The sequence below is a fragment of the Zosterops lateralis genome (genome assembly GCF_965231275.1).
Source record: "Zosterops lateralis genome assembly, chromosome: 1".
Taxonomy (NCBI): Eukaryota; Metazoa; Chordata; class Aves; order Passeriformes; family Zosteropidae; genus Zosterops; species Zosterops lateralis.
Genome location: NC_139762.1, coordinates 150566520 through 150593533, shown reverse-complemented (window position 1 = coordinate 150593533; position 27014 = coordinate 150566520). Strand labels below are relative to the sequence as shown.

The following is a 27014-nucleotide window of genomic DNA, read 5'->3' as shown; positions in this document are numbered from 1 at the left end:
GTTCCAGAAGCGTTTTCCTTCCACCCGTAACGTGGAATCAAGACTTGAGAGCGCTTTGGGATTTTTCTCCGTTTATCGCCAACACAATTCTGCGCAAGCTGGTACCGATCCCTCTATGGAAAAAACACATGGATATTATTACCCAAACCCCCCCTCCCAAAAATGCTTTTCTTGGGCTCCCAGTAGGAGCAAAGAATAACCCCAGGAGCTGCCACAGGGAAGGAGGAGCCGCTGCCACTCCAGGCCTGGAGCAGCCGCTGCGGTAATTTTCGGGGCGGTGCCGACGAAAACATTGGATTTTGCTCCGGGAATGTTTTTTTCTCCCAGGGTGCCCAGCAGCAGGCAGAGCCCGGAATAGCTTGGGATGAATGGAAAATCCAGGAGCTTGGAGGCCTCTGTGATTTTTTTTTTCCTTCCCCCATTTCTTTTGTGTTTAATCCCGAATTAACGAGCACGGCTCTTTTATTCTCCCGGAATTTTGGGGGAGGAGGAGGAGGAACAGGAACAAAAGCCATGAGCCATGGATATAATTTTGGAACCAGCATGGAGCTGTTGATAAAAGTGATTGTGCCTAGCCTGCTTCCAAACCCTGGGAAAATGGGATTTAATGGCGCTTTTTTCCCAATCTGAGTCCTCCAAAGGGTTCGGATCCTCGGAGCTGCCAAGAGTTAAATGTTTGATGGACCCCGTCAATCCCATGGGAATGGGATGGACAGAAAATCTCCATAAATGGGATCAAGAGCTGAGATTGAGGCTCCCAGGAAACCCCGAGGTGGCTGCAGCCGATTCCTTGGAATTTGGGATGTGACGGATGCCGGAGGTTCAAAGGGAGTGGAACACGTGGGGTTCTCCTCCTGCTGTTCTCCAGAGGATCCCTTCCACTCTGGAATATTCTGTTATTGCCTCAACACAGCTGGAGAATTCCTCTGACAAAGAAAAAAAAAAAAAAAAAAAAAAAAAAAAAGGGATTTCAGCATCCCAGATCTTCTCCTGGATGAACAAGGATGGAGGGAATTATGGAAAATTCCTCCTGCTGCGGGAGGAGCTGTTCCTTTCCTTCCTGGCTCCTGCCTGGGGGATGAAGGGATGGAGAGCAGTCCCAAGGAGAAGGAATTCTGGGTGTTGGTGGGTGAAAAATAGGGCAGGCCCCATCCATGTGTGCTCACATCCCAGAAATTCCCAATGTCCCAGGCTCATCCCACGGCAGGGAAGCAGGAAAGGAGGGAATTCTGCCCCTGTGACCTGCTCAGGTGAGGTCCCACCTGGAATTCTGCATCCAGCTCTAGGGTCCAACAGCAGAAGGATGTGGAGCTACTGGAGCAGATCGAGAGGAGGCCATGGAAATGCTCCAAGGGCTGGAGAGAGGCTGGGAGAGCTGGGAATGTCCAGCCTGGAGAAGGGAAGGATCCAGGGAGACCTCAGAGCCCCTTCCAGGGCCTGAAGGGGCTCCAGGAGAGCTGGAGAGGGACTTTGGGACAAGGGATGGAGGGACAGGACACAGGGAATGGCTTCCCACTGCCAGAGGGCAGGACTGGATGGGATATTGGGAAGGAATTCCTCCCTGTGAGGATGCTGAGGGGCTGGGATGTAATTCCCAGGGAATCTGTGGCTGCCCCATCCCTGGAAGTGTCCAAGGCCAGCTTGGACAGGGCTTGGAGCAACCTGGGATAGTGGAAATTGTCCCTACTCATGGAAAAGGGTGGGGGCTTCCACGATCCTTCGTGTCCCTTTCCACCCAAACCATCCCATTCCTTCCCCTTTGATGATCAGGGTGGATTTATTCCACCTCCCACATTCCTTGACCAGAGAAGGGAAGAGATATATGGGGGTGAAGCCAAAATTTTTTCCGGGCTGGAGACAGCACAGGAACAGCTCTAAATCCTCCAAACGAGATTCCTGCTCACAAAACCCTCGGAAAAATGGGAACAAAGATCATGGCACGGGAGCAGGAGTGTGACAGGTCCAACTTCCACAGGCTGGACAATCTGAGAGCCTTCCCAATTGAATTTTCCTGCTTTTCTCCCTGCTAGAGATAACAGAAATATGGATATTAGTATGGATACCTTTGGATAAACAGAGATCTCTGAGGATTCCCAACAAACATGGGAAAGTTGGGATCTCTCCTGCATTCTGTGAGGAGCATCCAGGACCGAGCTCTAGGGATGGCTCACCCAGATGGTGCCGGATCATTCCCAGAATTTCATCCCAACCATTGGATAACTGGGAGTTGGGAAGAGCCTCTCCCTGGTGGATCCACTGCAGATTCCACGAGGGCACCTCGTTAACGCCGGTGCTTAACAACCTCCTCAAGGCCGGAGGAGAGGCTGGGAATGAATCCAAGGGTCCTCTGCACCTAAAGAGGTGGTGGGGAAGGGAAAACCAGGATTTTCCATGGAAAGGATGCACAGCTGCAGCATGGAGGGGTCTCCCATTGGCCGTTTTTCATGGCCAGCAGGAATGGTGGAGGAGATGTCCATCCTTGGAGATTGTGGAATGGGAGAATTCCAAGTTCCCTGTGCTTGGAGGAGGAAGAGAACATGGCCCAGGTCACCTCCAAATCTGTCCTAAAATATTAGGAAAACACGGTTATAAAACCAGGGAAAAATTGTGTTCGGGAACTGGAATTTTCCATCTCCCACCTGGAATAAGGACTGAAACCTTAGAAAAGGGAAGTGGAGGTGTTCTGGCTCTCCTGGTGGTTTTTTTTGAAGGGAAAAGATGCTCTTTTCCCTAATTTCTGCATCCTCATCCTAAATTTCTTCCTCCTTTTACCTCTCCGGTTGGGACACTGAGGTTTTGTGTGTAGGGAAGCTCCTGTAGCACAAGTATCCAAGATATTTTTTTTTTTGGTGGAAAATAAACTTTCCTCATCCTTGCTGCCCATCCAGGCCAAGTTTTGAGGAGTATCCAATGGGTGTGAGCCTTTGGAATCTGCTCCTCCTGCCAGAGGAGCCTCTGGAAGCAGCAGATGCTCCCGCACCTGCCAAGTCACTCTCCCAGGGTGGGTTTGGGATGAGGTTTTTTTGCTCTTTGGGAATTCCTTTGGCAAAAGTTCCTTCCAAGGAGTGGCAGAAGGTGGAAGTGTTCGGGTTCCTCGCGTGATTCCAGTGCCGGGAGAGCATTTTTAGGTGGAATGTTCATTACTGAGTTCCCTGATTGAGTTCCCAAAGTGAAATATCCATGTTTTAATCCATGGATTAAGGGGGAAAATAAAACAACCCACATTTATTTCTGGCATTCCAGGTGGTTTGGGGAGTTTTTTTTTTTTTGGAAGTTTCAAGGATATTTAGGCCTGTTTGGAATTTTCCTTGGGGTTTATGACCTGGTCTAGTGCTGGATTTGGTGTGTTTGAATTCCCTTTAAAACTTTGGAATGAGGTCATTATTCCCTGTGGGAACCCTCAGAGCTCCAGGGATGGTTTTTGGAGGGGGTTTTTCTGCAGCATCCAGAGGGAACTGGACCCACTGGAATGTGAGGATGGATCCATTCGTGGCTCCCAAAAGCTCTGGATACAAACTCCAGATGCTCCAAGCATGGTTTAACAGCAGCACGAAATCCTGGAATGCTTTGGGTGGGAAGGGACCTTCAAGATTTTGGAATTCCATATGGGCAGGGACACCTTCCCACTATCCCAGCATGCTCCAATTCCTGGCCTTGGACAATCCCAGGGATCCAGGGGCAGCCACAGCTTCTCTGGGAATTCCATCCCAGCTCCTCACAGCCAGGAATTCCCTCCCAATATCCCAAATTCTGCCTGCCAGTTTGAACCATTCCCTGTGTCCTGTCACTCCATCCCTTTTTCCAAAGTCCTTCTCCAGCTCTCCTGGAGCCCCTTTAGGCACTGGAAGGGGCTCTGAGGTTTCCCTGGAGCCTTCTCTTTTCCAGGCTGGACATTCCCAGCTCTCTCCAACCCTTGGAGGATCTCCATGACCTCTTCTGGATTTTCTCCAACACCTCCCCATCCTTCTGCTGGATGCAGAATTCCAGGTGAGATCTCACCTGAGCAGGGCAGAATTCCCCCTTTTCCCGCTTCCCACAGCTCCAAAAGGAAGGTGTGGATCAATATTTCTCCCGAACGAGGAGGAGGTTTGGGAAAAGGGGAGAAGCTGGGGGAACATCCCCGTTTTTCCACCTCCCTTCCCCCCTCCCTGCTCCTGGCAGGCCGGGAACGACAGATTCCACACCAACTGTGCCGAGCCCCCGGATCACAGATCCTGGGCACGAGTCACACCATGGGAACGATTTATATCCACGGAACATATGGCCCCGTTTCCGTGTGGATAACAAACCCTTCCCTCCATTTTCCCTCCTCTTTTCATCCCCTCTCACATCCCAGGGAACAATCCTGGCTCTTTTTTCCCAGATTTGGGAGCTGGGAAGCAGCACAAACTCTGACAGCCGTGCGGATCCCGGAGTTTTTGGTTTTTTTTCTCCTACAAAGGATTGAAGGATTTGCTGGTGGTGGTGGAGGAGGGGGGGAAGTTCTTTTCCCAAATGGGATTTGTTGTCTGGAGTGCCCGTCTTGGAGCTTGGAATGTTTTCCAGCCTTATCTCCCAGTCCTAAAAATATCCTGGCAGTGCTGTCAGGAAGAGGAGAAGAGGGGGAGAACTGCTTCCATGTTTTTTCTCCCTCTCGGAGAAGCGCAGGAGGTCATCGGATATTTTGGAGGGGACCTCGGGAAGATCATCTCATTTTACACCTTCCAATTCCTCCTGTCATCCCAGGGATATTTTATTTTTTGGTCCCTCTAGGGATATGTTTGTTTGTTTATTTATTTATTTATTAGGGATCAAATTCCACAGAATTAAATGGAGAGTCAGCGTCCTGGGGGAGAAAACAAGGATTCCTTGTTTTCATCCCAAATCCTCCTCTTGGATTCCTCCCTCATCCCCATCCCAGCCGTGCTGGGGGGAATCAAATAACGACAGGTGGCCTCGAGATCACCTGCTCCCTGCCAGCTGCTGCTTCCCCAGGACAAGGAAAAACCATTCCAAAGCCCCAGCTCAGGATTTCCAAGGAATTCGACCCCTCCCCACCCTGTGGGGAGCTGTGCCCGACGTTTGTGTGGCTCTGGCAAAGGAGTGAGGAGGAATATTTTTCTCTCTGGCTCAGATTTGCTGTTTGTAGTTCCCTGCTCTTTTTTTCCTGACCTCATTCCATGAATATTTTGGAGTTCAAAAAGCACGGGATGTGCTCTGAGCCTTGCTTTGCTCCGCTTGGGGCTGGGCTGAGCAAGGAAAACAAAACTTCTTCCAAGTATTTTTTTCCTCACTGTTGCTTTTTCCCATTTGGTTTGTTGTGGATTATTCCTTGGGGTTTTTTTTTTGCCATTATCTAATATTCCCTTTTTTTCCTCCCAGTGGGAAATCTCAGGAAAGACAGGCTTGGAACTGCCTGGGATTTAAGGTTATTCCGTTCTGGAATTTAATTTAAGGATGTCTATTTAGATTTTATTTTCCTCACATTAAATCCATAAAGTATCGACCTCCCGTGCTCTGATACCTCTTGAATTCCCCCCCCCCACCCCCCAAAAAAAGTGAATTTTTACTGTTTTGTTGGAACTTTTGTCCTTTTCCTGCTGTTTTCCGACCTCTGTGGATTTGGGGATCCCACTTTTCCAATCTTCAGCCCCACTTGGGCTTTTCCTCCACCCAGGCTCCACCTTTTGAAGTTTAAAGCTTTGAATTGATTTTTTTTTTCCCCTGGGGATTAGGACAAATGGAATTTTTTTTTATGGAAATGAAGTTTTTCCCTAAGAAGTTGAAAAACAGGAGTTCAAGGAAAGGGTGTTTTGGACATGTGGTGAGGAGGGTCAGGATTCAGCAGCTGCCATCGAATTTTTCCCTGCTCCTCTCCCTCTCTGCCTCCCCCCATCTGCCGCTGCCTCAAAAAGCCAAACTCGGCCTTTTTTTTCCTTAAAAAACCCTCCAAAATCGAGGATATCAATCATGGAATGGTTTGGGTGAGAAGGGAAAAATCCCATCCAATCCTCCTGGACACTTTCCACTATCCCAAGTTGCTCCAACCTGACTTGGGACAATTTCAGGAATGGGGCAGCCACAGTTTTCTCTGGGAATTCCATTTTCCACAATTCCAGGGCCTCTCCACCCTCCAAGGGAAGAATTCCTTCCCAATATCCCATTTTTCCCTGCCCTCTGGCAGTGGGATGCCATTCCCTGTGTCCTGATGATCCACGAGGGCAAAAATTGGGAATTAAAAAAAAAAACAAAACAAAACAAAAAAAACCCCACCAGTTTATCTGATCCTACATTAATCCCTCTCACAAGGCATCAGCAAAACCACCAGGAATTCTGGGAAAATAAGGAAAAGTAACATCCTTTCCAATATTTTTATGGTATTTTCTGGCCGGGAGTTTTTTGTGGTGTTGGGTTTCTGGCCCCTGATGTTTTTCTTTACAAAATAGAGACGCCTGAGATTAGCAGAGTTCCTTTTTCTGCAGTAATTTTCAGAGTGGGGGGAAACTTTCTTCCCTCAATTCTGATCGCTCCGGGTTTTTCTGGGATTGGTGCAGGCTGTTGCTTGTTCCCAGGCTTTTGGCTCAGAGTTCAAAGCATTCCTCTCAATATTCCCCATTTCCAAAGAGCTTATTCCCATTAATCATCCTTTCCTCAGAAGATTCTGACTGGAAAACCAAAATTAACTTATTATGGATTAAGCAAGATTCATTTATTGCGGATTTTTAGGAAGTGCTTGAGTCAGTGTTGGCAAGTCCCATTTGGATCATCTTCACTCTGATTTCTGAAAAGTTCAGGAATGGAAATTTGGAATTTGGGAGCAAATTGTAGCTGATTTGAGGAGTGGGATTTCATGGAATGCCACCGTCCAAAATGACCCATCCTCGAGGTGGGAATCATCTGCTCCAGCTTCACCCAACCCTCACCCCATTCCCACCTTGGAGGTTGGAAAACTGGCTCTTCCCATCCCAAAATTGCCCCACAAATCCCAGGAATGTGGCTTTTCCAAGAGGACGAGTCAAGGGAAGGCATCCTCTCGGTTGGAAAGGCGGAATTTGGACCCATTGGTTTGGATTTGGTTTGGATGGAAACTAATGAGGACCTAAAGATTTATTTAAAAAATATGGATAACAGATCACAAAGTTCTCCTGGGATAATGGATCTTCTGGGGCATCTTCAGTGTATGAAGCTTCTTAGCCATTAAAACACTCTGAGGGTTTTTTGGGAATGCTGTCCCAGAACTTTGGAGAAGCTGTTGGATGGGCATCCTGCACCCCCTAGGCCTTTCCCTGGGATCTCCAGCTCCTCTTTCCACCCCATCCCATCCCACCCCATCCCACCCCATCCCATCCCATCCCACCCCATCCCATCCCACCCCATCCCATCCCATCCCATCCCATCCCATCCCACCCCATCCCATCCCATCCCATCCCATCCCATTATGTCCTCCAGCCCCTCTCCCCACCATTTTTGGGATCTGGGTCCGCTCCCTCTCCCACCCCTCAGCAAAAAGAATTCACATCCTTCCGTCCTCACACGCCCTGTTCCCTTTAAATCCAAACTTTTCCAGGCTTGATATCCCCAAGCCCTTGACCTCTCTGAGGTTTAATAAGGCGAGAGTGATTTAAAAAGTGATTAATTGGCGTCGGGAGAGATATGGGATCAAAAAAGCCTCCAGATAAAATTCCAGAGCTCCTTTGAGAGGCTCGAGGTCGTCCTGGTGATTACGCTCCATTCATCCCAGGCTCTTTGCCTTATCAGCTCTCCAGCAGCTTCCTAAATTCCATTTTTTAATTTTTTTTTTTGCCTTGGAGTTTAAAGGAGATGCCAGAGCTGTGAAGTTTGGATTGGGAGCGTCAGAAAGCGACCGTGTGCACTCTGATCTGATGACACGGGAAAAAAAATTCATCCTTTCCCTTTTCTGAAACTGCTCTTTGAAGCCTCCAGGGATTTTTTTTTTTTTTTTGGGAGTATTATCCCTGTGTCCTCCAGGCCAGAAGGGATGGGACGATGCCAAAGACATGGATGCAAAGTTGGGAGATGAGAGGGGTAGGAATATTTCTCGTGGCTTCGTTCTGTTCTCCACAGCAAAAAAAGAATTCCTCCAAAAAAGGGGAAAACCACCCAGGGCAGAGTAGGGTGATCCTTCCTTGCTCCTGGGGATTTCCTAACCTTGGAATATCCCATTTAGATGCTCCTGTCCTCCTTGAACTCGTCTCATTCTCCTTTGAACTTATTTATGGGATTTGGCTGCGTTGCCAAATTCCACAGCTTAATTAGGAGCTAGGGAAAGTCATTTCCCGGAGTTGTCTTTTAAACTCTTTTAAATTAAAGAGGGGAAAAAAAAAGTGTGGAATCATTCCCTGCTCCTCTTCTCCACGGTGCTTTTCAGGAATAACGGGAAAATTGGGTTTTCATACGTCTGAAATAGTCTTTGGCTGTTTTTAAGGCTTCTTTGGGAATTCTTTTCCTCTGAGGGTCTGATTTGTGGAACTTCACAGAGAAGTTGTGGATGTGCCATCTCTGGAAGTGTCCAAGGGCAAATTGAAAAAGGATTGGAGCGACCTGGGATAATGGAAGGTGTCATTCCCCATGGAATGGGGTTGAGCAAGGTGGTCTTTAAAGGTCCTTTCCAACCCAAACCATTCCATGATTTTTGGGGCTCAGTCTCATCCCAAACCTCAGGGATTTTGATTCCCAATGGAATCAGGGCATTTGTGGCAGGGATGGGATTTTGGATTTCGTAGAATGTCACTATCTTGGAGCCTTGGCATGGCACTCAATCCAATGCTGGGGAACATCAGATTCCCTCGTGGATTCCATCTCCTCATTCTCCAGTGGAATCAGCTAGTGGAAATGCTCATTTTTCCATGTATTTCCTCACAGTTTTCCCAGACTCAGGGAAGACGTGATTCCATGAATTCCGTTTGTAGCCACCCTCAGTTGCTTGAGCACCAAAGCAAATCCCAGATCCATCCGAATATCAATATTTAAAATTATCCAGGTATTTATTCCTTGGGGAAGGAGCTGGCAGAGGAACTGCAATTCCAAGCTGGGAGAGAAACCCAGGAGCTTCATCCCTATGCAAAAAAAAAAAATTCCTCTTCTGCCATTTGGCTCCCAAAAGTGCTGAGGCAGCCAGGAGCGCGTCGGGAGCTTTCCCAGAGCGCATTCCAAGCCTTGGCACATCCCAGGACACGTTATCCCGGTTTAACTGGGGCCTAGAATTACTCCAGGGGTGTCATTTGGGGTGCAAATCATTCCCAAGTTGCAAATCCCAGGGTTGTATCTCTGGCAAATCAAAGGGGGAAGTTGAGCTCCGACGCCATTGGATCCACCAGGCCGTGTTATCCCTGCATTCTGCCTCTTCCAGAGCAGCTGGATGAGCAGGAATGTCCCAGATTTTTTGGCTCTCTGATGGTCTGTGGATAAATAAATGATCCTCAGGGTCCTGCCACTCCTTTTTTTGCTGTTAAATTCCCTTGAGATAATTAAATATCTGATGGTTTTCCAATTGTCACGGTCAATGGCAAAAGGGAATGGTTAGGAGGAAAGAACAGTCTTGAGATGCCTTCAAACCCCACCATGGAGCAGGAAAAAGGATCCTCAAAGTCTTTGTAATGGGGGTGGAAAGAGAAAGGACCTGCTTGTGTCAAGGCTGGGAATTTGAAACTAAAAACAGGGAGATTCAGTTGGATATTGGGAAGCAATTTGGTTATGGTGATGGTTGGTGAGAGCCTGGAATGGAATTCCCAGAAAAACTGTGGCTGCCCTGTCCCTGGAAGTGTCCAAGTCCAGGTTGGAGCAACCTGGGATGGGGGAAGGTGTCACCACCCACATCCAGGTGAGGTTTAAGGTCCCCCCTTCCCACCCAAACCATTCCATGGTTCCATGAAACTCAAGGATTCAATGGTGTTAAATTGGGGATCATCATTCCCAGTCTTCTCCCATCGGGAAGGAATTCTTCCCTGTGAGGCCCTGGAATGGAATTCCCAGAGAAGCTGTGGCTGCCCCAAGGGGATGGAGCGTTTCTAATTAAAGCAATTTTCCTGTAATTAATGATTCCTCCTCCTTTTTTAAGCACCTTGACATCTCCATCTCTGGATGGAATTTCTCCCATCTCTGCATTCCCAGCCCTGGATTTTTTTCCCATCCCGGCTCTTGCAGGAGCTGGATCAGCTCCTGGATTTCCGCCTAGTCCTTTATGGATTTATTTCATTGCTCAGGAATCGATTCCAACTCCGGCCAGGAAACTGCTGAGCAAGGCAGGGACGAAGCTCTTCATCATCATCAACATGCAAAGGAGGTTTTTTTCTGGTGGATCAGCCCTCGGAGATGCTTTTCCCAACAAAAGAAACCCAAACAAAACAAAAACAAAAACACCCCGAAAAACAAACAAACAAACAACCCCACCTCCTCAGGTTGATATTTTGGAGAAACTGGTCGTAATTTGTGGGATAATGGGTTTTTTGGGAATTTTCATGGTAATAAGGTCATTGAAGTCTTGTAGGATCATGGAAACCTCAAATGGGATGGGTTGGGAAGGAGTTTTGAAGGTCATCAAGCCCGACTTTCCCACTGGAACACGTTGCTCCAATCCCACTCCAGCCTGGATTTAAGCTGGGTTTTAAAGGAGTTGGAATTTGTGTCACTGAGGTTCATTTGGCCTCAAAACCACCTGAGACTTGTCCCCTCTCCCGGTGTCACCTCGGTATCACTCCTGGCACTGGGATTAACTCCATGAGCCGACCTGGCTTAGGACGAGCTTAAATTTCCCAGCATTCCACACCTAAAATGATTCGGAATTTATTGATGGCTGCAGCCCAAGGGGAAAAACGGCTGAAAAAGCATCTTTTGGGATCAGAGAGAAATGGGATTGAGAGATTTCCACATCAATTCCTGGGATTTTAGTTGGGAAGGAGCAGCTCCAAATGAAGACCTGAGGGGAAGAAGTTGGAGGATTGTTTTAACTTCCTGAACCATCCAAAAAGAGGGAAATTATGTTCAAACAGGATCAGCTTTACCCGGAGTTGAGGCTTCAGGTTATCAGCAGAACAGGGATGAGGGGGAAGGCTTTGGAATTAAAAATGGAGAGGTTTAGATTGGGATTTGGGAAGGAATTCTCCCCTGTGAGGGTGATGAGGGGGAGAATTCCTAACCCTCCAGGTGACTCCTCCTCTGGAATGGAATTCCCAAGAGAAGCTGTGGATGCCCCTGGATCCCTGGAATTGTTCCAGGCCGGGTTGGCAGGGCTTGGAGCAACCTGGGATAGTGGAAGGTGAGCCTGCCCATGGAAAGGGGTGGTGGAATTCCAAGATCTGGTAGGTCCCTTCCAACCCAAACCATCCCATGATTTTATTGCCATTCTGTGCTTTCAGTTGTAAAAGCAAAACTCTCCTCATTTGTGGAAACCTTCTTTTCCTCCCTAGTGGCTCTTGGTGACAATATTTGGAATTTTGTGGAATGACTCTGGGTAAAACTCAGATCTCAGTCCTGGGAAGCATCACCCACGTCCCCTTCTCCCAGCCCTTTTCCCTCAGAATTCAGCCTTGGAAAATCATTCTTTAAAGCCAAAATCTGCCCTAGGGAAGAGATTTTATCCAGGCTTTCTTTGTCCCGAGGTCAATTCCCAGAGAAGCTGTGGCTGCCCCTGGATCCCTGGAGTTGTTCCAGGCGAGGTTTGACAGGGCTTGGAGCAACCTGGGATAGTGGGAATTTGTCCCTACCTGTAGAATTCCACGATCTTTAGGCCCTTCCCAAACCATTCCATGATTCTATGACCATCCCATGATATTCCTGCTGACTTCTCCTCCTCACCACAGCCGCCCTTGAACCTTCTCCCTTCATTGCCCGGGGAGTCATATCTCTTTTCCATCAACACCCAGATCCGATGGCTCTTGCTTCCCGGAGCTGGATTTTTCCCTCTTTTTATTTAATTGGAAAGGAATGAGCCGCAGCCGGGGCCAATCAGCCATGGATTCGCTTTGATGGTGGATTTGGTTTCTCCCTGAGGTGGCTTCAGGGTCAGCGCTTTTCCATGGCTGGAATTGTGGATTTCAGGATTGGAGCGGAGGGCTCAGTTTTCTCCCACTGTCCCGGAATAGCTTTTTCCAGCAGGGAATGCAGAATTGCAGGGTTCTTTTCTGGGTTCTTCCAAACTTCACAGCTCCCAGTGTTTGTGTTGTTACAGATTGAGGCCAGGAGCTGCATCCTCCTATGTCCTGAGATCTGATTTTAATCAATTCCCTCCTGTCCTTGGGGATTGATTAAAAACTGGGATTTGACCTGGCTGTGTGTGGCCACATCCCAGAAATTCCGAGTGGGTAGCAGGAAAGGAGGGAATTCTGCTCCTCTGCCCTGCTCAGGTGAGATCCCACCTGGAATCTCTTCCAGGTCCAGGGTCAAACAGCAGGAGGATGTGGAGATGCTGGAGCAGATTCAGAGGAGGCCATGGAGAGGCTCTAAGGGTTGGAGAGAGGCTGGGAGAGCTGGGAATGTCCAGCCTGGAGAAAGGAAGGATCCAGGGAGACCTCACATCCCCTTCCAGAGCCTGGCAGGGCTCCAGGAGAGCTGGAGAGGGATTTGGGACAAGGGATGGAGGGAGGGGACACAGGGAATGGCTTCCCAGTGGAAAAGTGGAAATTTAGGTGGGATATTGGGAAGAAATTCTTCCCTGTGAGGATGGTGCAGCCCTGGAATGGAATTCCTAGAGAAGCTGTGGCTGCCCCTTCCCTGGAAGTGTCCAAGGCCAGGTTGGAGCAACATGGGATGGTGGAAGGTATCCCTGCTCATGGAAAGGTGTTGGAAGAAGGTGACCCTCAAAGGTCCATCCCGCAGGGAAAAATTCCATGATTTTCCATGATAATCACCATTGCTGCAGCATGTCGGACCCGAGGTCAAGCCACTACAGGGTTGCCCTGGAATTTTGGGGAGAGGACACTCAATTTCCCAAAATCCCACAGTGAGGGATGGGACCACAGCCATTTCATGGCTCGACTTTTCCAGAGCAAACAGCAAAATTTTCCAGAGCTGTTTTCCCATTCTTTGTGGAGGATCCACACCTCTCCCAGCCCTCATTCCATGATTTTTTATTTCATTTAACCACTCCCCAGCTGTGCTCTGAGCAGGTGACTCCTCCTCTGTGGGAAAATCCGGAATATTTCTCCTTAACTCCATCCCACTCCAAGCTTTTCCAGCAGCTCCAGCTGCCCTTTGAAGAATCTGCACTCTGATTTTTTTTTTCCTGCTGCATCCATCAGGAAAAGCCAAGAACGATTCCACCTTTCAGGTTAATGATTCCCTGAAAATGGAATTGCTGGTGCAGAAAAATGCCCCAGCTCCAGGCTCTGATATTCCCTGGTTTATTGCTTACATGCAGGGATTCAATTTCAGGTTTTCCAAGGTCTGACATTGAGGGATTGTGGGGTTTTTTTCTATATTTAAGTCAAATATTCCTGAAAAATCAGTAGTAAATAAAAAAATGGGTGTAATAATTAAAGGACTAATAACAAAGTGGATAATAAATTTAAAAATGGGGATAATGAATAAAGTGTGTAATAATGAATGTTAATTAATTAATTAATAATAAATATAATAACAGGCAGGGGTTGGAATGGATGAGCTTTAAAAGCTCCTTTCACCCCAACCCATTTAATAATTCCATGATTAATTTAAATTTTTATGACATTTTAGGAGGGTTTTAATTAATTTTAAGCAGGGAAGGAAGATGAGGAGTAAGATGGGAAATAAGATGGGAAATAAGATGGGAATTCTCCTCTCCTGGGAATTTTGCACTGACTGGGGGATTTGGGTTCTTGGACACGTTGGGTTCTTGGATCTCTTGGATATTTTGGTTTGTGAATCCAAAACAATCACCTGAGAGTGGAAAATTTGAGGAGCAGAGCCCCCCCAGGTGCTGTGGAGCTGCTTCCAAAACCTTGCTGGGAATCAGGAATTTTAATTGCTCCTCATAAAAACATGGAATGGTTTCGGTCAGAAGGGACCTTCAAGTTAATCCCATTTCCTTTCCCTGGCCACGCCCCAGCCCCTCAATATGCTGGGAATCCCAAATCTTCCTTGGACTGGGACAGACCAAGTGCTGTTGGCCACCTTGGCTGGTTCTTTGGCCAATCCCAGTTCTCCAAAGCTGGAAGTTGCAGTTCCATGCTGGATCAGATCCAAATTTTGTGAAATGAGACCAAGCCATGATTTAGGATCGACTCCCCTCCAACTGCTTTTAGTCTCTGTTCTGCAGGGAAAAGCTTAATTGTGAATTTTCCTCTCTTCCAAGAGGAGTTGGACACATTTTCATCTTTTTGAGGGATTTGATCCAAGCTGGGAACCCATACCCTGAAAATCCCACTCTTTTTTTCCATCCAGAGGTTTAAATCCCATTGGAAAATAAGCTGGACCAGCTGAGGGCTCAGGGCCAGGCTGACATTTGGGCCTCCTCTCCAGGGACTTTTTTTCTTGCCAGTTGGGCATTTCTGAAGAGCCTCCAGGAATTCACTCTGGGGAAAAGGCTTTGGGATAGGATCCATGCGATCCATCATTGTCTGACACATCCCTGGATGTGTCAGGTTTAAGTGGCACCTTCCTTGATAAGCCTCACTTAGCGCTTTATTCCTCCTCATCTATTTCTAGACATTACTTAAAAGCACTAGAAACGCAGACAAGGATAAATCCCAAATAACTTTGTTAAATTCCTTCCTTTTTTTTTTTTTTTTTTTTTTTTTTTTTTTTTTTTTTTTTTTTTTTCACAAAAACCCAAGCAAAAGAGGAATTTGAATAAAGACATGGATCCCAGAATATCTCAGGTACCCTCTGGATTATCCAGTGGTGACAAGTGCAGTGTTTGGGCTAATCTGAAAAATCAGTGGAATTCTTTGTTCTTTGGGATTACAACTTCTTTTAATCCTCTTTGGAATTTCTAAGCTCCCGTTTGCTGCTGGAGGATCCCAAAAATCCCTTTTGTTCTGTTTCTGACTGAGGGGGGTCAGGGCAACTCCAGGAAAACACAGATGGGGGGAAAGGAAGGAGAGCACCTTGGGGGCGAAGGAATTTGGGGGAGTTGGTGGATGAGAAGTTCCACAGGACGCATGTGCTCCGGTCCTGGAAATTCCCCATTTTCTGGGGTCATCCCACAGCGTGGAAAAGGGGAATTCTGCCCCTCTGACACACTCCAGTGGAATTCTATCTGTAATTCTGCATCCAGCATCAGGATCCAATAGCAGAAGGATGTGGAGATGCTGGAGCAATTCCAGAGGAGGCCGTGGAGATGCTCCAAGGGATTGAGCCCCTCTGCTCTGCAGCCAGGCTGGGAGAGCTGGGAATGTCCAGCCTGAAAAGGGGAAGGATCCAGAGAGACCTCAGAGCCCCTTCCAGTGCCTGAAGGGGCTCCAGGAGAGCTGGAGAAGGACTTGGGACAAGGGATGGAGAGACAGGACACAGGGAATGGCTTCTCACTGCCAGAGGAGATGAATAGATGGGATATTGGGAAGGAATTCTTGGCTGGGAGGGTGGTGAGGGGCTGGGATGGAATTCCCAGAGAATTCTATGGCTGCCCCATCCCTGGAAGTGTCCAAGGCCAGGTTGGACAGGGCTTGGAGTAACTTGGGATAGGGGAAGGTGTCCTTTCCCATGGGACCATTCCATCCCATCCCATCCCATCCCATCCCGTCCCATTCCTTCCCATGGAGGCCAGTGGAACGGTTGGGCCTGTTCACCCCTCACAATTTCCATCCCTGCCACCATCAGGTTTAGGCATTGGTGCCACTCAATGGTTGTCACCCAGCCCGAATGGTTTTGGGACAGAGGAACCCACAGAGCCGGTGCCTTTTCCTGGTGTGGAAATCAGGACAGAAGGAAAAAGCTCCGGGATCTTTGGAGTGCCGGGGAGCTCAGCTCCTCCAGCTGGACCTGGGGGAGGTCAAATCCATCATTTTGGGGTTTTTTGTGGGAAATGCTGCCGGGTTTGGTGGGGTGGGCAGCAGTGCCGGGCTGCAGGGTGGTCGTGCAGGAGAAGTTCATCACCAGGTTGGTGATTTCAGTCCTTCCTATTCCCTCACGGAATGTTGCTTTGATCCCCGGGTCTGGACCTTCAAGGGTCTGGTTGGACATTGGAGTGCTCCAACCCAGGCGTGTGTTTTGCAGACTTGCTGGGTTTCCCTGGGAGCTGAAAATCAGGGATTGGTTGGAAACCCTTTGGAAGATTCTCTGTTTTGTTTGAATGATTCTGCAGGACTCAATGGGGGTGAAAGGAAGTGTTGTGAAGTTGTTCTTTATCCCCCGCCCGCTGGGATGAAGATCGTGGAACCATTGGATGGTTGGGGTTGGAAGGCATCTTGGTTGAATTTTCCCTTTCTCCTTGTATTTTTCCTGGAATGGGTGGGAATCATCATTGGACATGGGAGACTTTATGGGGATGGAAGGAAAAGTTGTCAAATTGTTCTTCTCCACCCCGTGAGCGCCAAGTCATAGAACCATCATTGGATGGTTGGGGTAGGGAGCGACCTTGGTTGAATTTTCCCTCTCTGTTTTTTTCCAGACTGGAATGGGTGGGAATCGTCGAGCCTTGGACATGGGAGGCTTTATGGGGATGGAAGGAAACATTGCTTTTCTCCACCCCATGAGCACTGAGTCATGGAACCATTGGATGGTTGGAGTTGGGAAGGACCTTGGTTGAATTTTCCCTGTCTCCTTGTTCTTTCCCAGGCTTTTTCCAGGAATGGGTGGAAATCATCAAGTCTTGGATATGGGAGACTCAATGGGGGTGGAAGAAAGGATGGAGAAGTCATTCTTCTCCATCACGCACTTGCGTTGAATCTCGGAATCATGGGGTGGTTGGGAAGGACCTTGGTTGAATTTTCCCTGTCTCCTTGTTCTTTTCCAAGCTTTTTCCAGGAATGGGTGGAAATGATCGAGTCTTGGAGACAGGAGACTCAAAGGGGATGAAAGGAAGAGTGGAGAAGTCGCTCTTCTCCACCCCACACTCGTGTCAAATCACAGATTCATCAGGTGGCTCGGGCGACCTTCCGAGATCTCTCAGTTGACGTTTCCCTTCTCTCCTTGTCCTTTTCCCAGGCTGGAATGGGTGGAAATCATCGAGCCTCGGACCCGGGAGCGCATGTATGCCAACCTCATCACGGGGGAGTGCGTGTGGGACCCCCCTGCCGGGGTGCGGATCAAACGCACCAATGAGAACCAGTGGTGGGAGCTCTTCGACCCCAACACCTCCCGCTTCTACTACTACAATGCCACCACGCAGAGGACGGTGTGGCACCGTCCCCAGAACTGTGACATCATCCCGCTGGCCAAGCTGCAGACGCTGAAGCAGAACACAGAGTCACCGAGAGCTTCCACAGAAAACAGCCCCGGCAGGAGCAGCAATGTCAGCAGGGAGGGAAGCACCAGCTCATCCTTGGAGCAGGAGCTGGAAGGCAACGAGAAGGTGCAGGAGCAGCGGTCGGGCCGCCAGTCCAGCCAATATTCCGTGGTGAAGGAGGAAACGGAAAGGTAAAGGTGGGATGGGGAGGAGATCAGGAATTCCCAGTCCTGGTGGTCTCCAAGAGCAACCTGCATCCTGCAAATTTTGTGGATGGTTCCTCCAGCTCAACCCTTGGTGGGTCTCCACCAAGTTGGGTCCTCCATAAAACAAGGAGAAAGAGGGAAAAACATCAGGAAAAGGTGTTTCTCCACCTTCAGGACAATTTAGATGTTCCCTGCAGGAAAGTTCCTTAAAGGAATAATTTCTCGTCCTCTGAAATTCGTTTTTAGGATTGGAAATTCGGGTTTGAAGCCTGGCGTGGTTTTAAATGATTTCCCTGTGTTAGATCTCCCCGAGGAGCTGGAATGATTCATGCCACAGCCACGGCTTGTCCCACAGGTCTGGGGAGCTCCTGGCAGGGATAATTTCCCTCGGGAAGGAGAAGGGAGTTGGTGCTCAATTCCCAAGGACAACGTTCTGAGACATTTTTTGTTGCTCCTCTGTGGTCATTCCATCTTTCATAGCTTGAAAGCTGCAAATCACAAAATCATGGAATTGTTTGGGTTGGAAGGAGCCTTAAAATCCATCTTTTTCCACCTCCTGCATTGGGCAGGGACAGCTCCCATCATCCCAGCATGACTTGGGACAATTCCAGGGATGGAGCAGCCACAGCTTTTCTGGACGACCTGAGGCGGGTCATTAATTAATGTATTTGTCTCCTCTTAATTGCTGCTTTTGACCACATTAAGGACACAGCCAGGTTGAGGAGACCAAGCAGGGGAGGAATTCTCATTCCCAACTCCAGCTCCCAGAAACTGTGGCTGGATGGGAACAGGAATTCCCAGCTCAGCAAGTGCTTTCATGTGGGATCATCAGAGGCGGCTGCAGCTCCACACCTCAGGGGAGGTTCCACCTTCCCGAGGTCCTGGAAGAGGCTCTGATGGAATCTTTGATCCTGGAAATGGAGGATCTTCGTGGGGCAGGGGGATTTTGGGGAGGGAGGTGGTTTTGGGGACGTTCACTGCAGGTGGGTGTGGAATCGCAGAGTCACAGAACTACAGAATCATGGAATCATTTTGGTTGGGAAAGGCCTGAAAGACCACAGAATTCCAGCCTTTTCCATGGGCAGGGACACCTTTTCCCATCCCAGGGGGCTCCAAGACCTGTCCAGTCTGGCCTTGGACACTTCCAGGTATGGGGCAGCCACGGATTCTCTGGGAATTTCATCCCAGTCCTTCACCACCCTCCCAGCCAAGAATTCCTTCCCAATATCCCATCTGTCCCTGCCCTCTGGCAGTGGGAAGCCATTCCCTGTGTCCTGTCCCTCCATCCCTTGTCCAAAATTCCTCCCAGCTCTCCTGGAGCCCCTTCAGGCACTGGAAGGGGCTCGGAGCTCTCCCTGGAGCCTTCCTTTTTCCAGGCTGGACATTCCCAGCTCTCCCAGCCTCTCTCCAGCCCTTGGAACATCTCCACGGCCTCCTCTGGAATTGCTCCAGCATCTCCACATCCTTCTGCTGTTGGATCCTGATGCTGGATGCAGAATTCCAGGTGAGATCTCACCTGAGCAGGGCAGAGAGGTAGAATTCCCCCTTTCCTGGTGGGAAATGAGCCTGGGAGATGTTGATGGAGCAGGATCCCATTCCCAAAGCACTGTGAGGGATTAACAAGGGGGATGGATTTTAAATTCCCTGGGATTTGCTGCAAGAACAAGGGCAGGATCAGCAATTTCCTGGGGAAAGGATCATTCCCAAGGTGAGATCAGGAATTTCCTGGGGAAAAGATCATTCCCAAGGTGGGATCAGCAGCTCTCTAGGGGGATTCCCACATTGGATCCCATTCCCACATTAGACACAGTACGGACACTCCGGGTCACTAATCCCTAGTGTTCTCCACCCACATATTCCCTGTTCCCATTATGGGATGCAAATCTGCTAGGAGGAGGGCTAGGATCTCAAATAAAAAGGTTTAATCCCTGGAAATCTCCTGGAAGAGAAAAGGAATTCAAATCCTGGGCTGGGTTTGGCCAATGGGAAGTTGTGTGTCCTCGAATCCCCAGGAATTGCAGGTCTTGTCCTTTCCAGGGATTGGGATTGGGAAGATCCTGGATCTTGGAGATTTAAAAATTTAATAAATTTTTTTAAAAAAATCAAATGCCACCAGAGGGAGCAGAAATTCCTGCTGACTGCAATTTCCACCTGCATCCCTGGAGGTGACAGGGATGAGTCCCATCAACTCAGCCAAACCATGGCTGCATCCCACTCTTGATGCTCATATCCTAACTGGAAAAAAAAAAAAAAAAACAAAAAAAACGTTCCCTCATTTTCCCCATCCCTGGAAGTGTCCAAGGCCAGGTTGGATGGGGCTTGGAGCAACCTGGGATAGTGGAAGGTGTCCCTGTGGAATTCTGTGGTCTTGAAGGTCCCTTCCAACCCTAACCATTCCATGATTCCATGAGTGTTTTCCCAGATCGCAATTGCATTTCTTGCAGAAGATCCAGAGCTGGGAAGAGCCCCTAGTGAACCCTCCTAGTCCAGGTTTTATCCCATGAAATTCTAAAGATTTATGGATAAGCTCAGCAGATCTGGTGGGAAAACGGAATCCAGGAGAAGTGGAAAAGTTTTTATTGGAATTCACACCCGGAGCTTCTCTTAAAAATTTAGGATTTAGGAAACAGAGCATCTGGAACTTCCCTTAAAATTTAGAATTTAAGAACCAGAGCATCTCCAGGCTTGGTTGGAGGATACTCCCAATCCATTCCGCACATCCATGGGGATGTTCCATCCCACCCATGCGGGTCAGGGATGTGTCAGCCCTTGGAATCCACAGGGAATTTGCCATTCCCAAGCTCCTGGATCCTGCCAGAACCAACTCGCGCTCCCATGGTGAGGTTGGGATTTGTTCCGATTAGTGACCGGATCCAGCTCAGGAATCAACCCTGGGATTTCAACGGCAGCTTTGTCCTGATGATCATCAAAGAATTCCCGCAGGATTTTCCTTGAGTTTTCCATGCTTTTCTTAAAACGGTGGCTTTTCTCTGGAGCGTGACTTGACAGCCGTGAAATCTCGGAGCGGGAACGTCGGTTGGATTTTGTGTCGGGTCACTGGGATTTTCCACGCCGTCAGGAAGTGTCTCAGGTTATCAGCTTGAAATCCTTGGAAGAAGGTGTCAGGCAGGGAAAAAGAAGCTTTTTCCATGGAAAACTCGTCCCTGCAGCTGCTTCTCCAAGGAGGAATTCCAAGTAGAAGCTTGAAGGACCTGACCGTCAGGAGCTTTTTCCTTGGACCAAAATGCAGGAATCTTGGAATGGGAATATGAGGGGTCTTCACTCAAATCCCATCTCCTGAGAAATTCCAAGTTGTTCCTCAGGATTCCCACCTTTTCTTATGCGTGCCAGTTCTGAAGGCACCAGGATATCAGAGATAAAACGCAGCATTTAAATCTTCCTGGATTAAGTATGGCTGAGCTGGAATATCCAAGAGGGATTCTCTCAAAATCCAATCCCTGGAATGCACCTGCTGGAGCTCTCTGGGATCAAAAACTCCTCCCCTGTCTCCAAAAGATCCCAAAAAAGCAAGTTTGTGGAATAAAAGCTGCCTCAAAGCTCTAAAGTACCCAATTTGAGCGTGCCACCATTTTTTTCTTGGAATTCTCTGTTTATATCCATTCCCGGGAGGTGCTGGGAAGGAAGGACCTGCCATGCCTGGGTTGGAAAAACAGGTGGATCAGTGACATAAATCTCCGCAGCATCTGCTGCCCAAGGGTTTTCCAGGTCCCTGCAGGGATTCCCAGCCTTCCTCCAAGATGAGAAGGAAGAGAAACCAAGGAGGGAGGACTTGGAGTCGCTCCGGAAAACCGCACGGAAGGACTGTGGCACGGAGAGGATCCTCAAGGGCTTCCTTCCCAATGTTCTGCTTCCAGCAGGAGTTTAAGGCCTGGAATTCCAGGCTTTTCTTCACCCAAATGTTGGGTTTTCCCAGATGGAGGACCTCTCCTGTTGTGAGGAGCCAGGAGGAAGTTGGGAGAGCTGGGAATGTTCACCTGGAGAAAGGAAGGATCCAGGGAGACCTCACAGCCTCTCCCAGTGCCTAAAGGGGCTCCAGGAGAGCTGGAGAAGGATTTGGGACAAGGAATGAAGGGACAGGACACAGGGAATGGCTTTCCACTGCCAGAGGGCAGGGACAGATGGGATATTGGGAAGGAATTCTTCTCTGTGAGGGTGGTGAGGGGCTGGAATGGAATTCCCAGAGAAGCTGTGACTGCACCATCCCTGGAATTGTCCAAGGCCAGGTTGGAGCAACGTGGGATAGGGATTTTCCATTCCAACCCAATACATGGGTTTGAGCATTTGGGGAAGTTTTTCCATGAAATTCCTATGGAATTTCCACAATTTGATGAAGTTTTTGCTCCCCTACCAGAGTAAAAAGAAAGGATTTTATTAAGCCTGGAGTTGTTGATCCTGTTGAAACTCCCACCCAGGTCTGGATCAACCCTAAAAACTGCCTCATCCCTCTCATCCCTTACAGACAAAGAGGATGGCCTGGAATTTCTCCATCTTTCCCAGTCCCCGGCGCTGTGGGAACCTCATCCCATTCCCAGACCTTGGCATTCCAATGGAAATCCTTCTCTTCCCAATGTTTTATCCATGGGGTGGATGGGCAGAGCAGGAGGTCAGGGCACCGACGTCCCCCTGGCTCTGGTGGCTGGGAAAACCACCACAAGCTCTTCTCGTCCTTGGAATCCCAATCCCTGAATCCAGCTCTGGAAGGGAATGTTTGGGGGGAATTATTGGAGTTCAGATATTTTTTTTCTTTCTCCTTTTTATTTGCTGCCTGTGGGAACAAATCCCTGCTTTTTCCAGTTCCATCCCCCTGGGACAATTTCTGCTATCCCAGGTTGCTCCAAGCTCTATCCAACCTGGCCTTGGACATTTCCAGGGATAGGGCAGCCACGGTTTTTCCAGGAATTCCACTCCAGTCTTTGGTTGCTTTGTGTTTTCCCATTTTCACCTCTGTTGGACACACCTTGCATAATCCAAGGACTTGTGTCCTCAGGACATGGAATTATCTCCTCATTCCAGCCCCCTGGAATTCATGACAAGGAGCTGGATCCATCCCAGCTGAGTTGTCCTGAAGATTTTTTAAAATTTAAGGATCACCTGGAAATTTCCCAGCTTTAGCCTCTTCCCCTGATTCTACAAGATCCTCAATTTCCCAAACCAGGATGTTGGGAAGGATCCCAAATTCAGTTTTTTGTGGTGTTTTATCCCTGGTTTTGGCTTATTCCCACCCATTTCATGGCAAAAATCCAGCTCTGGGTGATGTTGGATGTCTCTGTCCATGGCAAAGGGGTTGGAATTCCGTGGTCTTTGAGGTCTCTTCCAACAGTTTGGGTTGCTCCAAACCTGGCCTCGGACACTTCCAAGGATGGGGCATTACTGGAGCATTATGGAATTCTTTGATAGAATCTCCCAGCATTCCCAAATCTATCCAAATCTATGATTTCCTCGCACAGGAAAAATGGGAATTTCCATTCCCATTTCCAAAATTCCTTTGGCTTCAACTTCCTTCCCCATTTTCCAGCACTGGGGCTGCACCAACAATGCCTGGTCTCATCCTGCCCATCCCGGGTGAGTTTTCCATGGAATTCTTAAAGTCAGCAAGGTCTTCCAAGATCCTTGAATCCATTTTCCGGGCTCCTCCCTTAATTCAATTCCTCACCCTGATCCTTGAGTTCATTTGAGATGGTGAAACTCTTGGTGGATGAACCTATCCGATGAAAATATTTGGGGATAACCACTGGAAAACACATTCCCGGCATAACCCAAACGAGATGGAACTTCCCCATCCTCATTCCATCCTCAGGTATTTCCCAGAAAAAAAAAAAAAAAACCTGCTCATATCCTGTATTTCTTGCATTTCTTCGTTGGAAATCAGGGGGATGAAGCTTTTTAATATCCTCTCTTTAAATTCCCCGCTTCCCGTTGCGAAACGCGGCTCCGGATTAGTCGGATATTTCCCCTAATTCCTCCTCAGCCCCAAAATTCCGGTTGCATAATTCCAAAGAAAAACCACGTTTGAAGTTTTTTTTTATTGGAAGGCAGTGGGGGAGCTTGTAATTAAGAGTATGAAGGGCAGCGATTAAAAGCCTGAGGATTTGGAGCCGAGATTTTCATTTCTATTCCTGGCTTTTGCCATGGAGCTGAGCTATTTCAGTTCACATTCCCTGATTTTCCAAAAGCTGGGGAATGGTGCCACTTCCTGTTCCCCAAAAAAAACCCCAACAAAACCTGCTGGATTTATTGATTTAAAAAAAAAAAAAAAAAATCATGAGGTTTTGTTGTTCTGGCAGAGGTTCCCAGGATAAAAGTGCCAGGGATAAATTTGTGGTTTAGGGAAAATTATTAAGGGAAAAGCAACTTCATTGGTATAAAAGATTCTTGGTTAATGGAAAAATCACCTTTATTAGTGGAAAAATCACCTTTTTCATTGGAAAATCATACTTATTAATGGAAAAATCATCTTTATTGGAGGAAAATCATCTTTTTTCATTGGAAAAAATTTCTTTCACATTGGAAAATCACCTTTTTCATTGGAAAATCACCTTAATTCTTGGAAAATCACACTTATTAATGAAAAATCACCTTTTTATTGGAAAATCACCTTTATTAATAGAAAACCATCTTTATTAGTGGAAAATTATTTCTATTAGTGGAAAAACTATTTTTTATTAGTGGAAAATCACACTTATTAATGAAAAATCATCTTGATTACACGAAATCATCTCTATTAGTGGGAAAATCATCTTAATTATTGGAAAAATCACTCTTTTTAGTAGAAAATCACTCTTATTAATGAAAAATCATCTTTATTAATGGAAAGTCACCTTTGTTCATGGAAAATCACCTTTTGTATTGGAAAATTACTTTTATTAACAGGAGATCACCTTCATTAACAGGAAATCACCTTAATTATTGGAAAATCATTTTTTTTCATTTGAAAAACCACACTTATTAATGGAAAAATCATCTTTATTCATGGAAAATCACCTCTGAAGTGTCCCACAAAGGCTTTGGATGTGTCCCTCATCCAGACAGGGACACAATTTGATTGATAAAATCCAGATTGTCTGGCTGGGAGGGTGGAGGTTAAAGGTTCATTCCCAGTGTTTGGCTCCTCCCAGGCCGATCCCTGATCCATATCTTTATCAATAATCTGTGGAGCCAGATTGTCTCCAGACAAGCTGGAGGGCAGGGCTGGAGCTCTGAGGAATCCTGGACATGTTGGGAAAAACTTCCGGAAGCTCAGCAAGGTTGGGTGTAGCCAAGGGACGGACAAAACGATGGCCCACCCAAGGATTCAGGAATTCTGGGAAGCATTATCCCAAGGGAAGGTGAGGAAGGGAAGCTGGGAACACCTCAAAAGGTCCAGGGAAGGTTTAATCTTCGTTTGACCACAACTGGGCAACCTCGGGTCATTCTGGGTTATCCAAAGCCTGAAAAACCTGGGAGAAACCAATGGGGAGTCACCAAGATGGAGCACAGGATGTGTGAGGAGAAAGTGAGGGAGCCGGGCTAGATTTGCATGGAGAAGGATTTTGGGGAGACCTCAGGACACTTTTCCAAAACCAGGTTTCCAAACCTGGTCGGGATTTTGGTTGGAACTAGTTTTGCTTCCTGTGATCAGCTCTGTGTGATTTTATCCCTCGGAATTTCTGGGATCCAGTGCCTGTAGCCTCGTGTTTGTGGAAGCCTTTGATGCCCACTTTGGGAATTCTTTTGGGTTGAGTTTTACAGATTATCCCAGTTGTTTGTTCCAGCTTGGCCAGGGCCAGGTTGGGTGGGAATGTCTGGCTTGAGGACACAGACTGGGTCAAGGTGGAGATTGCAGGAAAGATCTTAAACGGGGAATGGTTTGGGTTGGAAGGGACCTCAAAACCATCCAGTTCCACCCCCCTTCCGTGGGCAGAGCCACCTTCCATTATCCCAGGTTCCTCCAAGCCCCATCCGACCCAGCCTGGAATATTCCAGAGATGGAACAACCTGTGTTTCACCACCCTCATCATAAAACTCCTCTTTTAATCCAACAAATCTGTTAGTCAAGCAAAATCCAAAAAGGAATTGGCTTTAAAATCATGGGAAAACCAAAGGTAGGGACCACGCTCCATCGCATCCCTGCCTGCAGGAAGCTGGGATAGCCGGAATCCAGCAGTGCTGCTGTTTAAATATTAACCAAGAATTAACTGGGAATCCTGCCCTGGGCTCTCCAGCCAATTCCAGAGGCTGCTCGTTAACACTGGAATCTCAGCTGGTGGTTTTTAATGATTCCCAAAAAACTCAGCTCATCCCAGAAAAGCAAGTGCGGCTACCCCCAGGAATGTGCAACCACCACTCCCGTGGATCCCTGTGGAGATTCCCAGCCCAGCTCCCACCAGTCAGAATCTTTGGACAGTGAAAGGATGGATGGGAACCAAGCCACGGCTCTGATGAACTTCGAAGATTCTGGAAGCAACAACTCTGAGAAACTCCAAGAAAAAAACCCACACATTCTCAGGCTCATCCGAAATAAAGGATGGAGGAGCATGTGGAGCTTGAATCCTGGCACCTGGAACAGAACCCTGGGATCTGGAGGAGTGGGAATTCCCTCCTGGAGGGGTGTGGACTTTGCTAATGGCAGTGGGAGGAGCTGTTGGTCCATCCCACATGAGGAATTCTGGTGTCCATGGGGTTTGACGTTCCAGTGGAGATTTTAGATGGAAAACCCAACATTCCCGCCAGACCTTCCCCAGGGATGCTGCTGTAGAGGATGGGGGAGGGAGTGCTGGGAAGCAGATCAGTAGGGAAGGACCTTGAACAACTCCTGAACTCTCCTGGAATCTCGGAATGGTTTGGGTTGGAAGGGACCTTAAAGCCCATCCAGTTCCTGGGCAGGGATGCCTTCCCCTAGCCCAGGTTGCTCCAACCTGGCCTCGGACACTTCCAGGGATGGATCTGGGATCCATCTGGATTCCACCGTGGATTTGGAGAACCATGTCAATTCCACCAAGGATTTGGGGATCCATCTCAATTCCGCCATGGATCTGGGTACAGCACCAGGATCAGAGGTGATGCCTTTCCCTCAGGAATCTTGGAGGAGGAGAAGGAGGAAATCCATTCACATACTCTGGCGAGGAAAAAGGGATTAAGCCATTCTACACAGCTGTAATTCCAAGGCTAAATCCCATTAAAATTAGCTTTGACAGAAGCTTAATTTTATTGCCTCCTTGCTCCACTAAAATTTTGGAGCTTTATCCTATTAGGAAGATTTGTTTCTTTTTCCTCTTTTTTTTTTTTCTCCCAAAACCAACATCGGATCCAAATTTTATTAATGGGAAAGTCTTAACAAGGAAATGTGGGGGGATTTCAGGGATTTCTTTTTGGAATTAAGTTATTTCTCCAGATGTTTTCTGATTATTTGCTCTCTTTTTTTCCAAACAAGACCAATTCCGAGCACATTCCCGCTGGGAAGGGTTGCTAAGGCAAAAATAAACCTTTTTCTGTGCTCATTGACAGCAGGG

The 27014-nt window shown here is 47.9% G+C and overlaps 1 protein-coding gene across 4 annotated transcripts in view; it reads left to right on the top strand.

The window, feature by feature from the left end:
• ARHGAP39 (Rho GTPase activating protein 39) overlaps positions 1-27014 on the top strand; it is a 101173-nt gene that overhangs the window by 46565 nt on the left and 27594 nt on the right. For all 4 annotated transcript variants that reach the window (XR_014590773.1, XR_014590774.1, XM_083868362.1 and 1 more), the window contains exon 2: positions 17059-17490. Coding sequence is in view for 2 of the 4 variants with exons in the window: in XM_083868362.1 (XP_083724488.1) it covers positions 17059-17490 (432 nt within the window). In the remaining 2 variants the exon portion in view is untranslated. The remainder of the gene's footprint in view (positions 1-17058; positions 17491-27014) is intronic.